The 14,108-nt window shown below is 28.6% G+C and overlaps 1 protein-coding gene across 1 annotated transcript; it reads right to left on the bottom strand.

The window, feature by feature from the left end:
• Positions 1 to 433: 433 nt before the first annotated feature.
• Positions 434 to 13,082, bottom strand: LOC105205298 (fatty acyl-CoA reductase wat-like). The gene is made up of 9 exons (XM_039457834.1): positions 12,949 to 13,082; positions 6,211 to 6,390; positions 5,007 to 5,100; positions 4,660 to 4,905; positions 4,435 to 4,580; positions 2,508 to 2,810; positions 1,026 to 1,310; positions 683 to 940; positions 434 to 586 (listed from the first exon to the last, which is right to left on the bottom strand). The coding sequence occupies exons 2-9, from the start codon at positions 6,375 to 6,377 to the stop codon at positions 490 to 492; spliced, it is 1,596 nt and encodes a 531-aa protein (XP_039313768.1). The 5' UTR covers positions 6,378 to 6,390; positions 12,949 to 13,082; the 3' UTR covers positions 434 to 489.
• Positions 13,083 to 14,108: the final 1,026 nt, after the last annotated feature.

Raw genomic sequence — 14,108 nt, 5'->3', positions numbered from 1 at the left:
CATACACTGCATCGTGCACTTTGCATCTGTATCCGCTACTATTCCTCAATAATGACGGCTTCTATTTTGCAAACGCGAAAGTCTACTTTTACCATCAATCGCCTCATTGCATGTCGGTACTTTACTTTCAAATCGCACTGACCCTCACGTGAGAATTCGCATAATATAATACATTGCGCATACAAAACTTTCCGATCCATTAGGGAAATATACACGTGGCATTTTTTGTAATGAGTAAACAACACGAAGGACGTGTGTTCTTAGATATATAACTGGCGATTACTCATACACGCATGGATGAGTAAAAGAGAACTTGCGTGAATATGGAATCTTTTTTTCTAAAGAATAATGATGTGCGTATGAGATAGATCGATGTGCAAAAGCAATAAGTGAAAACGATGCAATTAATTTCAATTATTAACATTTTTTCCTCTTATTATCATAATTTATTTCCACTAACTCTTTTGTAGTTCTTTTGTAGTTATGCGATCAGAAAAACGATATTATACAACTTATTAAACTCATTACGCCCCATATTAGGAAAATCGTGCAAACAGTTACCACAGTATAATGGTATATCTTTAATCTGAAAGAAAAAAAAAAAGAATTTATTACATGTAAATTAAACATTGCGCGAGACAAAAGACAATAGCGATATATCTATGTACGGGATATTACTCACTTCCTGTATTTCTTCTTTCCTTTTTTTACAGTATCCATACTATCTTTAATTAAGTATAGACGTAAACCAGGTATTATTTGTTTAATATACAATTCCCAATTCAGGTTATCCATGTCAAAATGGAATATTTTGCGATCGGCCGAATTCATACGACTCCAGAGCTTAATAACGGCATCGTTCTTGAATTGCCATTGTTGCGTCGAAAAATACGATATTACAGCGGAAAATGTGTGTATCTTCTTGTATGCTTTCAATAGCCTGAAAATTTACAACTCCATTAAAGCCTGCAAAATTTGCGATAGTACTACGTTATTCTTTCCGAAGAACTCGGTAACTCTCTTACATTGGTTTTCGGCCGCTGAGAAAGAGTATAGTGTCACATATGAGAGCAGGTATCATGTGTAGAAATATCACACAGACATCGTGCATAAATTTATATTTATTTAGGAAGAGCATGTAGTACCAGAGAACGTGTTCGCTCGGTACAAGCTTGCCATACTTCTCATTTAGATACATGAACTTTCTCCAGGTGATGGGATTTTGACATATCGATACGTAATTGTAAATCGGTATCCTCTCTGTTTCTGGAACATCCGGATTCGCATTCTCGATGCTCAGTAGAGTATTTCTAACAAAAAGACATATATATTATAAATGATACAGTTGTGTGTATCTTATACGCATTTTGTTATTTAGAAAGATATTAATAGAAGCCATTATATTAATAGAATAAAAGGATTTTTTTAATCTGTACATAAGAGAGCATAAAAAGTTTTTCAATATCATACATTCTTAATTCAGTTAGACTTGCTAGAATTGTGTTGTATGACATTTTTAAGAAGAATTTACATTCTATTTATATTTAAATCTCATTGTAGTGTAGTTTTTTTGCGATCTTATCGTTTGATTACGTCAGTCTTATTTAGTTCGTGTAGTAATTGCATAACATCTTTTTGCTTTTGTTTTTCATAATATATATAGTACTTTATACTGTAAATTCCTTGCGAAAAAATTACAATATTTATTATTAGTACAATTAGCTGTAATAAAAAAATTATAACACTCACTTGAATCAAAATGTAGTACTGTAAGCCACTATTATGACGGAAGTTTTATATAATTAATATTTCAATAAATATTTTAAAAAATAATATCACTTAATTATCTTTTTCTTACACAAATTACATACTTCCTATTTAAAAAAAAGCGATATCCATAAGTATAATTAAATTTTAAAGTATTTGACTTCTTTATAATCAATCATTAAAAATATAAATAAACATTAGGAATTTAAATCTTAATGCAATTTAATTTTTATAATGTGCATAATTATAAAAAACAGAAAAAAGGTAATTACGCAATAATGATGACAGAGTTATGAAAATTATTAGTATAATCGCGTTTGCCCTTATATATGTATATTGATTATAAATATTATTATTATATATATAATATAAAATAATATATAACATTATATATCATATAATATATTACACATAATATAAAATAATATTATATAATATATAATAAATATATTATATATATATATATATTTATTATATATGTACACGCACACATACACATACGTGCGCGCGCCACATACGTATATACGTATAATAATAATCCCAAGTATAGAAATTATCAGTTAATTTTATTTAACTTTAATTATTTATTCATATGGACTAAAAATAATTAGTGTAAATAAAACATATTTTCGTAATAAATTAAAATAACAATTAAATTAAAATAAATCTGTTTAAAGGTATCTGATTAAATATTAAATATTTGACAGAACTCTACTTTAGTATCTTTGAATTAAATTTACTTTCTTTTGGCGGTATCCCAACTCGCGGCGATGATGTGCGAAATGACATAATCAGCCGGCACTATTTCTGCCACTTTGTCAGGATCACAATGTAGAGTACGCATTAAACCTATGGCACTGCCTACAACTACGCCCATCGCTCCATAAATGTTGTTGATCCATCCACTGGTTGGCTCTTCGATTGTTGACGTTACAATCGACGGTCGTATGATGCAGGTTGGAATTCCGATACTGTATTGTCGTACAGTATATTCAGCGATCGCTTTTGTATATGTATACGAATTTGGCCATTTACCTATTAATCTGTATTTGTTCCACATAAACAACACATTTACATATACATACAAGATAAATATTCAAAAATATATATAAATAAAAAATATTTTAATCAAAGATGTATGAAAACTCAATTAATTTTTTTTTATGACTCATTGAAGAATAAAAAGAAAATGAAAATCACACTGAGAAAAGAAATAGTTGCAATTAAATTACTTTAACTATGATTTATTTTCATTTTCTAACTATATATGTATTAGGTACTAACTATATATGTGTATAGTTATTTTAATTATACAAATTATAATTATTAATACAACGTAAAATGAGAACACAATCAAGTGTTCCCTCTCCAATTTTAATAAACATGTTAAAATATAGAAACAACAAAAACAACAGATACGTATACTTTTTTATATACCGAGGAAAAAAGTTGTTAACTTGGCTAAATTTTTCAACTTGAATTCCTTCAGTTGAATTTTTTCAGTTCAAACATTTGTTCAAACTTAAATTAAATCTATGTAGGTAAGTTAAATATATAAATGCTTAATTGATAAACACATTTCGGGTTCTGGAAGACCCCCTATGGAATTTCGAACTTGCTGTGTGAAGACGGAATGAGATAGGAGATTCAGACCAGGAAATAAAAAAAGTTTGAAATCTATCTTTTCGACGAATGATATATTTGACTAACTTTATCAATTAGAGTTGATAACGGCACGGCAGTAAAGTTTTGTTGAGGATCCCAACAAAACAGTGAGTGATTGTAATTCTTTTATGAGTGATCTTATATAAATTTAGCAACTTAAGAAATTCATTTTATTATTTACTATTTTTCTAGCATGCATATATAAAGATTCGTAATTATTTCTAAAAAATGATATGTTGAAAAGAAACTTTATCACATATAATTGAATTAGTCTTAAAATAACATTAATTTTGTCAAAAGAAAAGAATAAAATAGTAGAGAAATTGTAAAAAAAATTTATCATTGTTATTTGAGAAACCTTTTGTTAAACGCTTTTTTATCACTATTATAAAACCATTCAATTTTTATTTAACTCTTTTTCTATGTTTTACAATTTTAACGCTATTCGCTTTAAAAGAAAAAAACTGATTTTTTCAAAGAAGTATTTCTCTCCATTAAGGTGCGATTTAGCACATATAGAAAAATATGTATTTCTTATTTTTGTTTCAACATATTTTAACATGATTTAACATATTTTAACATATCTAAAGCTTATTAAAATCGAATCGAAAGTCGCGATAATAGAGATTTTTAACTCTTTCTCCCTTCCCCAACTCGGACTTTCTATCTTATTCTCTCTTCACACAGCAAGTGAATAAAATTCCATACAGGGTCATCCAGACTCAATGATGTGTTTAATCTTTTTGTACTCGTTACCTTGAGACAACAACCTTCAGACGTCAAATAAATCAATATTTGGACACAACAACATTTTGATTTCTCCAAAACCGATAATAAATAAATTATGAAGAAAAATTAGGTACCATCTCTACATTATTAGAAATAATAAATAAAGAAAAATATTTTTTCAAATAGAATTAATTCGGAAAAGGGTTAAGAGTTTAGTAGCTTTTGAATAACCCTCAACTTTTATTCTTGTAACTTTACTGAAAAGGCACTTACGTCGGTGTAAATTTGTCTAATTTTTCATCGTCCAAAATATCGACTAAAGTTAAAATCTTATCCGTTTCTATAGGCGGAGAATAATGTTTTTCATCAATGAAATTATGTACACAATTAGAAAATGCGGTGGATATATAGACAAATGCCTGGAAAAAATTGAAAATTAAATAAGATAATTTTTGCCATTATAAAGCTTAAAACTGTAGCAAATAACTTCTTTCGTACCTTTAAATTCGGCATTTCTTTAGCGAAGAGAAGAAGCTCTTTCGTTCCTCTTATATTTATGTTCACCGCGGTATGAAGCGATTCGTTAAATCGTACAGTCGCTGCCGCATGGTAAATGTAATTTACGTCTAAAAGACGTTTGCGGTCTTCCTGTGATAATCCGAGGTTGAACTTGTTTAAATCAGCTTCTATCATTATTACTTTTGTACTAAAGTTGGGCTGCTCTTTCTTTAATCTTTCGTAAACCTAAAGAAAAAGATTTTGAAGGAATGATGAAAAATCTTCATCTAATTATGTTTACAATATACATCATATAGGTATGCTTATTATTTGTATGATATACTAACAATATCATCAAATTGATCTTTGAGTCTTTGTTCGGGTGATTTATCTTTTTTTGTCCTCATAAATAGGTACATTTTTCCTATGTCTGGACAGCATCTAGAGATGTTATCTGTTTTTAATAAAACTTACAACAAATAATTATTAAAAGCGTTTGATATACCTCCACTTAATCTGTTAGAATAGCGTAATCTGACGTTTTATTATTTAACATTAAAGATTATTTCACGTTAGATTAACATATTTTAATGGGTTATTTTCACATACTAAAAGTTTCTATATAGAAAAACGGTTTTGTTGAAAGGTATAAAAATTTAGCTAGATACAGATATGCAAACTATTTTGTTGCAATAAAATAATTATGTAAGAAACTCAAAATTGTTGGAATGTATGAAAACTTTTTCGATAGCCTTTCTTATCGCTTATTTTAGTATTCGATATACTCGTACAAGGTTGAACGAAAGTATTAGTATAGCGCGTGGCGGTTACTATAAAATAATAAATCTTTTCAAAGGAAGTAGTAACAAACTATTTATTTTTGTAAAAATTTGCATTTTATCCTTTATATTTAATAATATTTTTGAAGGTAACATTTAAAGTTAAATATTTATAAATTTCATAGCTACAACTGCTTCTTCTGTTTCTTGAATACACAGAAGTCCGTATTCATGGAATGCGCATATAATGATGTTAACATGCCATTAAATTTATATTCATAATTCATTCTCATAATTCTCTATAAAACAAGATTTCTTTTCTTATGAAAGATCATTCATTATAAAACATGAATAGACCTTAATAGCTAATATCATAACGTTGTAAATGCGTTCTGAATATAAATCGTAAATTATCAGTTATGTTAATAATAGCTTTTATCCGAGGAAAGAAAATGCTTGAAAACATACTCCGGATGTTTTGTTCTTGTGAATTCATTTACACTTATTTATGTTAATTACTATAATACGTAGTTATATATAAAAAGAAAAATTTGGGTGTTTGTATGTTTAATTGTTATTTTCTTTAGAGACAAAAATCGACTGCAGTAACATCCACACTATACCAATACTTTATCCAGCGTTGTAATTATTTTGATCGTCTCTACAACAAGATTATTTTCAAATATGTATCTAGCTAAATTTTCAGATACGTCAGCAAATCCTTTCTTTTCGTGTGCACATTAAGACTTTTTATATTAAAATATAATTTTACCGCAACAATTTCTCTATTAGAAGTATGCCAAGAAAACCGGAACCACCCGTTATTAGGATGTTGCTTCTCGCGAAAAATTGGGGGATTTCGCTTTGACAGTCATTAATATTCGGAACGTCCGACATATCCAACATGTCTTCGAGGTAGTCTTTGTTTGTCTGCGTCATCTCACTGGCGTTTCTAGGTGCGGCAGAAAATCTTTTCCAATTTACACACTATAAGCTATACACTTATAAAATCGAAAAATGAAACTTCACAATTTTGCAAGCAATGGAAGGTCACCGTTTCACGGGACTAATAAGTTATCTATCAACAGCTTTCTACCAACTCTGGTTTTTTTTTTTTATCTTTAACTCTAGTAACGTGTAAGGACTGCTTCTCCCGAACTGCTTCTTCCAGAAAACTGCGCCTCTATGAGACGTCGAGACGCATAAAAACCGACGAAAGTTGATAGGTTCTTTATTACTCGGGATACGAGGTGATCGTGGTAAACGCGACCACAACCGCACTTCGACTGAGATAAGGAAACAAGTGCGTATAAAGGTGAGCAAGCGACATGTAGAAGGGGGAACCTTCAATTAACATTGAATATAGGTATCTCATAAGGTAAAAGGAAATGATTGTTTAAAGGAAAAATAAAAAATATAACGCTATTGTATTTTAATGATCACAATGACCAAACGATTCTTTGAACTGAGAAATTTATTCAGTTCACTACATAATTAAAATATTTTATATTTTATATGAGACGGTTTAACAATATTTACAATCTAACTGTTTTAATGTATACTAATAAACTTTTTTCATTCTAGTTACAATAGACTTTAAAAAACAACAGCAATAAAAAAAAATCAAATTACAAAATCAAACAAATTTTAAGTAAATGCACAAAAATTGTTTCGCCAAATTCAAATTGTGTTTATATTTTATAAAAATAAATAATAACTTGTAATAAGAAAATTTTATTCAACATGTACGTGTGATTCGATCTAGCCCAATTTAACTGCTCATAAATGAATTATAAATTAATTATCTTATTATATAATCAGTCTTAAAATTTGATTTCTGCTTTATGTTGACATAAACAAACAGTATAAAAAAGTCAATTAAATTGTATAAAATTAAAAGTCAATTAAATTGCATAATTCATGAGATTTTTGTAAACTGAAGAAATCAATAACTATCGAACGATTGACCGTGAGAATGCTCTGCAAATTATCTTAAAAACGTGATTATCCTTTTAGTTCTATTGAATTTCTTTTACACTCTCAGATTTTATGATGTATCCTTGATCGAGGTTCCGATACATTACGAATTTATGATCACGGTAAAGATGACTCTAAAAACAATTCGGATATGGAAGATTCTCGCAATCAAACAAAAAACCACCAACCAAAACTTGACTGACTCGGCAATTTATAATTTGATCAAATAGTAATTCAAACCTACAGTGCAATTAAAGAATGCTAACGTTTCAACATTTTACAAATATCTCATTCCCATTTTAATTAATAATATTTAGTCATAAGATAGGGCTCATTATTTATGTATGTAATAGAATAGACGGCTAAAGAGGATCAAATTAAGTCGAAACGTCCTGTCAAACTGTATAAACAAATTGTTATTAAACGAGATCCAGGGTATTATACTACAAGGTTTAATTTAGTCTGGGCTTCTATAATTTACTATTTTGTAAATACTATGTAAATATTATACAAAATAACTTTTGTAAATATGAGCGACAATCAGTATTATTTAAAAAAAAAAATCATTTCTTAGCTGAATCTTGTTAACTTTTATCAGAATGTAAAAAAAGTAGAATCATATAAAGTGGAATTATATAAAATTGAACTAAAAGAATTTCTACAAGGATAAGAGATGTAATTACTAAAATAAAATTAATCGTTTTTAACAAAAAAATAAGTTATTTTGTTGATCAGACAGTATTTTATATATATATATGTCTTAAAAATACATTGCTAAAAAAATCATTCGTTGCCCAATTTTGTTGGTTCAATCAATTCAATTGTAGACATTAGCATATCGTATTAGCTTCTGTAATTAACGTATAATAATAAATTTAACATAAACTAAAAAAATATATTTCTAATTTGATAAAAAATTACACTTTAAGAAATTGACCATATTTTTCTAAAATATGTATAAAGCATTAATTATTAAAAAAAAAAAAAAAAAAAAATTGTTTGTATTTTGTATTCTATTTTTTTTACAATACATGATCTATTATTTATTTTAAAGACTTTATACATACACGTACAGAATATTTCTGAAAAATTGTGATAAAAAAAGTGATGGATCTCGTTAAATTGAACAATTTCTGTTAAATGTTCATGCCCAGCAGTGCATTCTCAAACATTCTCCGTCGAGAACATGTTAACGGTCGCGTATCCTTTGCTCCCAATACAAGGTCATATGCAATGCTCAGTCTGTTTGCAAATCCTATTCAATCATTATAAACTATTACACGTACAAAAAGAGTTTGCATAAAGAGTTTGCATAAGGAAACTCACGGCAAATATCCTCGTATTGAGGTCACTATTTTAAATACATTAGTTGTAAAAAAATAAAATTAAAAAAAAAACATTTTCACACCTTTTTGTTGGTTATTTACGCACTGAGCAAAATTCTCAATCCAGAATCAAAACGTTTGCGTGTGTAGACGTCTGCATTTTAATTTTATATGCTTATAAACGCACTATTAACTGCGATGATTCACATTGGCATTGCACACACTTTTTATTGATTAATTCGAAAGAGTCTTGCCTTTTATATTGTTAATAAAAACACATGTAACTTTTTAAATTCAAATTCTTAATTAAATCACATTTAATAAGACTGAAAATTGACGTATGAACAAAACGTTGATAAACAATAAAGATATTAAATTTATCAAGTCTAACATCGCATTAATGAAGAATTTTACGTAAAAAACGACCTTTTTTATGTAGTCGGAGGAAGTAAAATAGATATATCATCATTTCTCATAGTTTGTTAAACGAACATGACGTTAACATTAAAAAATCAAGTTTAAATTAAAAAAAAAAAAAAAAAAAACACGGGTGGCTTCGCAATCATTCGCGAGACAGATTGCTGCGCTATGCGTGTTAACAGTATGCAGTGTGATACATCACGCTTTGCTGTTAAAAATATAGAATATCTTATAGAAGTGCTATATTTGCTGTCGAATATATCCGACACAAAACGGTCGAGCAAAAACATGTTCGAGACGACTTCCCCCACCTGGTTGACCTCCAGTGCAAGTATACGAAAACTTTCCATTGCGTTTCCGTTCCACTGCGTTCATATTTTCATTATTAAGTAGAGGAGAAAGGAATACTATGAATACTACAGCTCTCCAGTTCCGGCAAAAAATTTTTATATACAATTTTATATACAATTTTATATTAATTATACATAAAATAAGTATAATTTTATATATATATATATATATATATATATATATATATATGTAATCATATAGGCATATATAAAAATATATTGACATATTTACATATAATTATATATATAAATATATGTATGAAAATTATTTGACAGTTACGTACAATTCTATGTAATGGTTGCACATAACTTCACGTAATCATTGTGTATAACTATATACAATTATATAGAATTAAACATAAATTATATATAAAAATATTTTTCCCGTGATATGATAACCGATTTATTAAATTTTGATTATAAAAATTTCTTAGAAAAAGCCATACTAATAAAATCTCGTGTTATTGTTTAATTTTGCATAACTCGAAATGTATACATTAAAATAAAATAACAAAAAAACCACTTGAGTGTGCATATGACATTCATGTGATACTACACTCAAACTTAAAAACAATAAGGAAAAGTGTATAATTAAATACTAAAATATACCTTGAAAAAATTTCAAAATGGTCAAAAGTAAAAATGCCTTATAACAATTAGCCATAGTTATACAAAAAACGTACAACTCGCATGAAATTTGTTTCGAGAAAAATGGTAAAAATATTTTATGTGATTTAAAAATGTAGATAAAAACTGTTTTTAAAATTAATTTTAGGCATATATCACACTTGATTCTTTTTTGTTTAATGTACAAAAATGTATCATCTACTGATTACAATAATTAAACAATTATAATTGATGTAGGTTGAATGTTTCTCGCATAAATATAGCCAATCGTCAATTATTGTGTATTGGCTTATTAATGCCGCTAAAAAACGGTGAGCTACTAAACAGATAATTCCATAAGTAATTGTTGAATTTATCCTAATAACAGAGATAATTAGAATAGCCGTAATGTCCACAATAGACATAATATCCCCTTGTCCTCTATAGCATTTTTATAAGATAAGATATTCAATAGATGCCACGTGTTTCCCCGATTTAATCTTAATTTTTTATATGTTCCTAATTTTCATCAATTTTTTATGTAATGTAATTTTATTTCACATCATCGGATTGCTCGTCTCGAAAATTATAAAAAAATCTATTTTACTTCTTCCGAGTTTAGCAAAAACAGTCTTATTCGTAGCATTTTATTGCAAATTACTTGCGAAAAGGCTTGTAACTGTATAGATTAAATTGGCTTTAAAAAAATAATTACCATGATATATTATTGTATTTAGAACTTGAATGTAGTCGATTATCTACAGAGTGATTATTAATGGTTGTACCCACCTTTTACCATAGGCGCATGATTTACCAACGGATATGTATTTCTAACATATTATTATAGAAATTACAAATGCGTCGGGAAATCGTACTTCTATGATAAAAAATGGGTATAACCATTAATAATCACCCTGTATAATAAAAATTGGGAAAAACTGTTTGTGTTTCGCAAATAAATTAGTTGTAAAAAAACAATTCCCCCAAAAAAAACCTCTGTGTATAAATACATATATGTATGTATATACTTAATATTAGAGTGAATTAATAATATAGTTTTCACATATATTGCTTTACTAATTTATAAAAAAAACTGTACCGTGACATTTAAAATTAAAATTTGTATTCGTTTTTTTACAACTAATTTATTTGCAAAACACGAACGGTTTTTTCCAATTCTAATTATAAATAATTAACTACATTCAAGTTCTAAATATAATAATATATAGTATCATGGTAATTATTTTTTTTAGAACCAATTTAATCTTTATAGCCTTACACGAGCCTTTTCGCAAGTAATTTGCAATTGGTTTTGGCGAGAATTACTCTTGGACATATATAGATATACATACTAAAATTAAAGTGATCACGCTTCAATAACCACGAACCCAACTATGTCGAAAAATTCCATGCAACTTCTAGTCATATGGTAACGGAATTTAACGCACGTTGTACACACTTATGTATGTAAGTAAAAATCCGGTTGATGACGTTTCAGGAATCCTGAATGTACAGCTACTTCTTTGCACGTGCACAATCAAGTTGATTACCAAGTTAACGTTAATACATTCATTGTGGAAATCTTAGAAACAACTACTTTTTATAATAGATGTGAAAATGTTTTCAATTTCAAGAATTTTATAGGTGCAAACTATTTTTATTTATACTAGAGGAAAACAAATAAATTAGAAAGTAACATAGCTCAATCTTAAGGAATTAATTAATCTTGAGAAATTTAAAAATAAAATTCTGCATTAAACGACTTTTTTTATAATCCTTTTTATTAAAAAATTATTATTCTGTTTTTCTAACTTCTTTTTCTTCATTACCTTTCGTCTTTCTTTTTCTAAGATAAACCAAGTTATTTGATCCAAATAATAGAGAATATAAGAAAGATATTTAATATGATCACATTCATCAAATATAATCGCGATAATGGATTTTACCTCATTTGTATCTTCAAATAACTTAAAACGACATTCACATTCTTGTATTTCAAATCGTTTCAAGTACAATCTCGAGATGCTATACGGTCACCTCATTAACTAAGTGGAATCTCAAGACCACTTAACATCCAACTCAAGACCGACGTAAATACAACCTTAAATATAAAATTGAACTTCGGATATTGCTCTTTACACCTTGTGCATAATGAAATTGTTTGCCGATTATTTATTATTGACACTTCTTCTAATTCCTTTTTATTATTATTTATCATTATTTATTATTATTTTTTATTATTGTGAATAAATAATAATATCAAAGTTCTTCGCAAAATCCTTTTTTATTAATAGAAATTGTGTAATCTTTAAGTTTTTAACAGATTTTTATTGTATTGTTGTCATTATTGGTTGCTTTGTCAACATGAATTTAAACCTAGAAAATCAATAATATTTTCAAAACTAAAATTTCTTTTTGTGTAAAATATTCTTTATTTTCATTAATCGACCAAATCGATATAAATTTTACTTCTATAGCAGCCTAACTTCGTTAAGGTGGCAGCAATAATCTAGGAGGTATTTTACAGATTTTTCCTAATTTTTTGATCACCGGTAAAGTACCGCTCTTGTCGTAGAATTATGAGTAAAACAGAACACTACTTTAATCGGGACTGCAATGATATTATGCTGATATGAATACTGCAACAATAATGAATCATGAATTTACCTAAGGGGGACAGTGTTTAATATGGCACTGCATTATCAATCGATAATTTAACAATTATATTCGAAATATTGGAAATCTTGGTAAAATTATTTGTTGTTTCCGTTGATGAGAATATGACTATTTAAGAAGAACGGTGAATCAAAACGCATAATTAATCACACTTACTGTTATCGTGATTTTACTTTCTTGTCACTTTGAGATCGCGAAGCGCACAATAGAAACAAACGGAACGGCTTGAACAACTCGATGAACTGTTGATTTGATTCACGAGACACGCGACTCGATGTCAGCTCGTAAACGATACACTAGTCCAGCTCATGGCATGTACGTCGTATTTATACCAATAGATTGCTATACCGATTCCGCCTATCGTTCGATTGGGAGAAGTATTTGGCGCAGAAGATGCAAATTTAAAGAATAGTGTCGAGGATGAGTCAAGCGAAAGAAAATCCGATCTACGAGATCAGACCTTACTATTAATCTCCTTGTCGATTGCATCATAATTGGCCGCCGGACCAATTGATTTCCATAATTTGAGTCCATAAAATCTTTAATTCAAAAAATGGCCGTAAAACCCCGCGTTTAGAGGACTACAGGATCGAGTACCAAATTGTCTAGAAGAATAAGAACCGAGCGTGAGACGTGCGCTTCCGCACGCGCGAATGGAAGAGAGATCCCGGTTTTTTCATAAATGTATTTGTCGCAAATTTTGCAATCGCCATATCCATCGACTGGGATTTCTACTCGTGTTGCGTTATGCGTGGGGCGCTTATCCGCGCTCAATAAAAGCGCGTCTTTCTTGACCGTTAGGGTTTAATGCACGACCGCAACATTCACATCGAGTAGTATCAGCACATAGACATAGGATCTATAGACCGAGCATTCGAGGAGTGGGGACGTGAAAAACTAGAAAGAGATAGCAAGCTTTGGACCACTATTCTGTCTTTGTCTAATAACGCGCGTGGGGAATCTTCACTTGTTTTTTTTTTTAATATTTTGCCGTCTACAAACGTAATAAAGAAACTGATAAATTTAACATTAATAAAACTATGAATAAATGATTTATTTACTGAAAAGAAACATGCTTTTAATCAAGCTCCATTGATGGATCATAGAAATCAATTGATTTGTATTCTCTTAGAAAAGTTTTTCACTCTTTGTATACATCATTACGCTGCTTCTAAGAATAACAAAATTAGACAAATAAGATCTAAATTCACAAAACTCATTTTATTTAAAAATCAATAACATATATTATATATATATAGATATATATAAAAATCAGCAGAGTTAATTTTTTTATTACTATTATGCCAGGTGCTTAA

The sequence above is a fragment of the Solenopsis invicta genome, chromosome 15 (assembly GCF_016802725.1).
Source record: "Solenopsis invicta isolate M01_SB chromosome 15, UNIL_Sinv_3.0, whole genome shotgun sequence".
NCBI classification, from domain to species: Eukaryota; Metazoa; Arthropoda; class Insecta; order Hymenoptera; family Formicidae; genus Solenopsis; species Solenopsis invicta.
This window is presented reverse-complemented; position numbering and strand designations above follow the sequence as displayed.

What these genes read in the sequence shown, in the direction of transcription:
- LOC105205298 (XM_039457834.1), bottom strand. Translation starts at nt 6,377, where the DNA reads ATGACGCAGACAAACAAAGACTACCTCGAAGACATGTTGGATATGTCG. An exon ending in CTAATAGAGAAATTGTTGCG is followed by an intron (nt 5,101 to 6,210) that starts GTAAAATTATAT and finishes TAACATCTCTAG; the next exon opens with ATGCTGTCCAGACATAGGAA. An exon ending in CTCAGCGGCCGAAAACCAAT is followed by an intron (nt 941 to 1,025) that starts GTAAGAGAGTTA and finishes GTAAATTTTCAG; the next exon opens with GCTATTGAAAGCATACAAGA.